Below are 2542 nucleotides of genomic sequence, written 5' to 3'. Positions count from 1 at the left end.
GGAGAAGCGGCGGGGCCACGGCCGCCCTTTTCCCCGGGGGGGCACCCTGCTCTGCCCGGGCAGAGGGCAGGAGCCGAAGGACTGCTGGTGCAGAGCCATAATCCATCCATGGACCCATAGAAACGCCGCACTTTTGGTCATTTACGCTGATTGTTCCTTTCCGCTGGTGAAAATTCCCAGTGAAATTTTTGTATTTTTGCACATTTTCCGTAGATGAAAGACATGCAGGGCTGATCTTGCTCCATGATAAAACTGCTATTCTTTTTCTTTTCTTTTTTTACTCTGCATGCCAGCAGAAGCAAACTACATCTAAATAAACGCTTCAAGTTAGGACTGCAAATACATTTATATGTGGGAATCAGTGGCATCAGTCACGTGAATTACATTGCAGGTCTAGGTGTTCAACCCAGAAAATAAGAAAGACAGTTATGTTTTAGCTGTCAATTAGGTATCAGCGATTGTAGGTGTTTATGGTATAGTCTGAAGCTCCAGCAGTACTGAAGACTCCACATCCAAGTACTATAGATATCTATATCATCCCTTACAGAGTTCCCAAGCAACTGAAATATACTCTGTAGGATACAGTTTTCAATAGTAATAATAGTAATTTTTTTTTTCTTGCCTAAATATTCGGAATAAACCAAAAGCCTCATCACTTTATGGAAAGGGATATTTTCAAATCACCTGTAGTAAAGCACAAACAACATTCTCAATTTTACCAGTGCGTTACAACAGAAGTTTCACTGTGAGAATGAAATCTGTGTTGCGGTTCTCACAGTCCCCTCGTAGCTGTATGGGTGTTACAGGGACAGGGAAATGCAGAAGACACACTTCTGTGGCCACCAAAAGTAAAAACGTTTAGCCAAAGGTTTCTTGACCCTTTCCTATACCGTTACAGCCCAAAGAGGAAATATCATTTTGAATAATTCTTTTGAAATAATAAAAATGCCTGAATGGGTGTTTAAGCAGACTTTTTTTTCTTATTGTGAAGACGATCCTGATAGTGCCGACTGAAGTAAAACACATTGCAGTCCTGCCTATACTTTGGAACACACCTTTACTATGGCGTAAGGTGTCCAATTTGAATGAACAGGTTTGCGAGGCACAGAAAAGCGAGGCGTATGTAATGGGATTTGTAGGTCTAAATCTCTGCTGTAAGGCAGCTAGCGGTAGTTAGACCTTATTTTATGCACTGTTTAATTGGGAATTAATTCCGAGTTCTTTCTGAGGGCTTAAAGCTTAATTTTGCACAGGCCACACTGTCGGTCTGCCATACAGCAGGTAAAATCATTGTTTCTCTTGTCGTAATTTTACCTATGGAGTAAAATATAATTAACAAAGAAGGCAAGGGACCTTAAATTAGAGATACTAGTCATCTAGTGGCCTGGCCAACAGCTGGTTCCTGCTGCTGACTCTGCACTGCTGTGCCTCCGCAGGGACTGCGGGTAGGAAGGGAGGAGATGGGGACAGAGCCAGGAGCGTGTCCTCAGACATGTCAGGTACTCAAGCACCTAAGAACAGTTTCTGCTGACATAGGGCAGGAAAACAAGAGACGTGCGTGGACAAGGATCCTCTGAAAGCTGGTGGGATTTGCTTGTGCACCCTTGGGCTTTGCAGACACTGTTAGTACACGTGCTGCACGTTGTCCTGCCTCAGTGAACGCAAAGTAAACCCATTTAGTCTTCACAGACGGGTTCTGTGCAGGCTTACCTACATCAGTGCTAGTTTGCTATGAATGTCACGCAAAGTGTCACGCATATTATGCTCTTCCATAACACAATAAGGTGTTTTATTAACGGTTGTTCGAAATAACCCCAGGTAACCTGTAAGAAAATTGTCTTTTCAAGTCAGGTCTGTACTCCCATGGTTGCTATTATAGAACCACAAGGTGAGAATTTGTATTAGCACTGAAAAATCATTACTGAATGTTTTGTTTGGGAAAAACACGCAAAGTCATAAATACTTTGAAATTGAATTGAAAGTTACCAATCCAGAACCCATTGACCGTAAGTCATGCTGATGTTAAGCGAGAGTGTGACCTGCAGCTTAATAAAACTATATCGGCTAATTACAAACCAAAACAAAACAAAAGGCAAGTTTAACTGTCCAACAACTGCTGTTCCAAAGTGGCATATATATTCCCAGTGATCCGCTCATGTTCTATGGATATCAGCCCGTGAAAAAGTGGAAGGAAGCCGAGTCTGCACATGGTTTAAGTGCTGCTGTCTCTGTGGTCAGATCTTTTATGTTTGTTGGGATGGTAAATAAGGGGAAGCGAGGGTCTGAATTCTCTGTTTCGCTGTTGTGACGTGCACGATGAGCTCAGGCCGTAATGCAGCCGCTTCTCTGCTCTTCCGCGGCAGGTGTCCAAGTGCTCCGAAGAGATCAAGAACTACATCGAGGAGCGCTCGGGTGAGGACCCGCTGGTGAAGGGGGTTCCCGAGGACAAGAACCCCTTCAAGGAGAAGGGAGGCTGTGTCATCGCTTAGGAGGACGAACCCAGCGCCTGCCACTGAAGCAGACACACTCCTTGCACCTGAAG

General features: G+C 44.1%; 1 protein-coding gene across 1 annotated transcript; it reads left to right on the top strand.

Moving 5' to 3' along the window:
* The first annotated feature begins 2155 nt into the window (after nt 1-2155).
* GNG11 (guanine nucleotide binding protein (G protein), gamma 11) lies at nt 2156-2489 on the top strand. Its single transcript, XM_009895371.1, has 2 exons — nt 2156-2260; nt 2364-2489. The coding sequence occupies exons 1-2, from the start codon at nt 2156-2158 to the stop codon at nt 2487-2489; spliced, it is 231 nt and encodes a 76-aa protein (XP_009893673.1).
* The last annotated feature ends 53 nt before the right edge of the window (nt 2490-2542 follow it).

The sequence above is a fragment of the Charadrius vociferus genome, unplaced genomic scaffold (assembly GCF_000708025.1).
Source record: "Charadrius vociferus isolate BGI_N301 unplaced genomic scaffold, ASM70802v2 scaffold31, whole genome shotgun sequence".
Lineage (NCBI taxonomy): Eukaryota > Metazoa > Chordata > Aves > Charadriiformes > Charadriidae > Charadrius > Charadrius vociferus.
The sequence above is the reverse complement of the archived record's forward strand: the minus strand, read 5'-3'. Positions and strand labels throughout refer to the sequence as shown.

What these genes read in the sequence shown, in the direction of transcription:
- GNG11 (XM_009895371.1), top strand. Translation starts at nt 2,156, where the DNA reads ATGTTCTATGGATATCAGCCCGTGAAAAAGTGGAAGGAAGCCGAGTCT. An exon ending in CTTTTATGTTTGTTGGGATG is followed by an intron (nt 2,261 to 2,363) that starts GTAAATAAGGGG and finishes CTTCCGCGGCAG; the next exon opens with GTGTCCAAGTGCTCCGAAGA.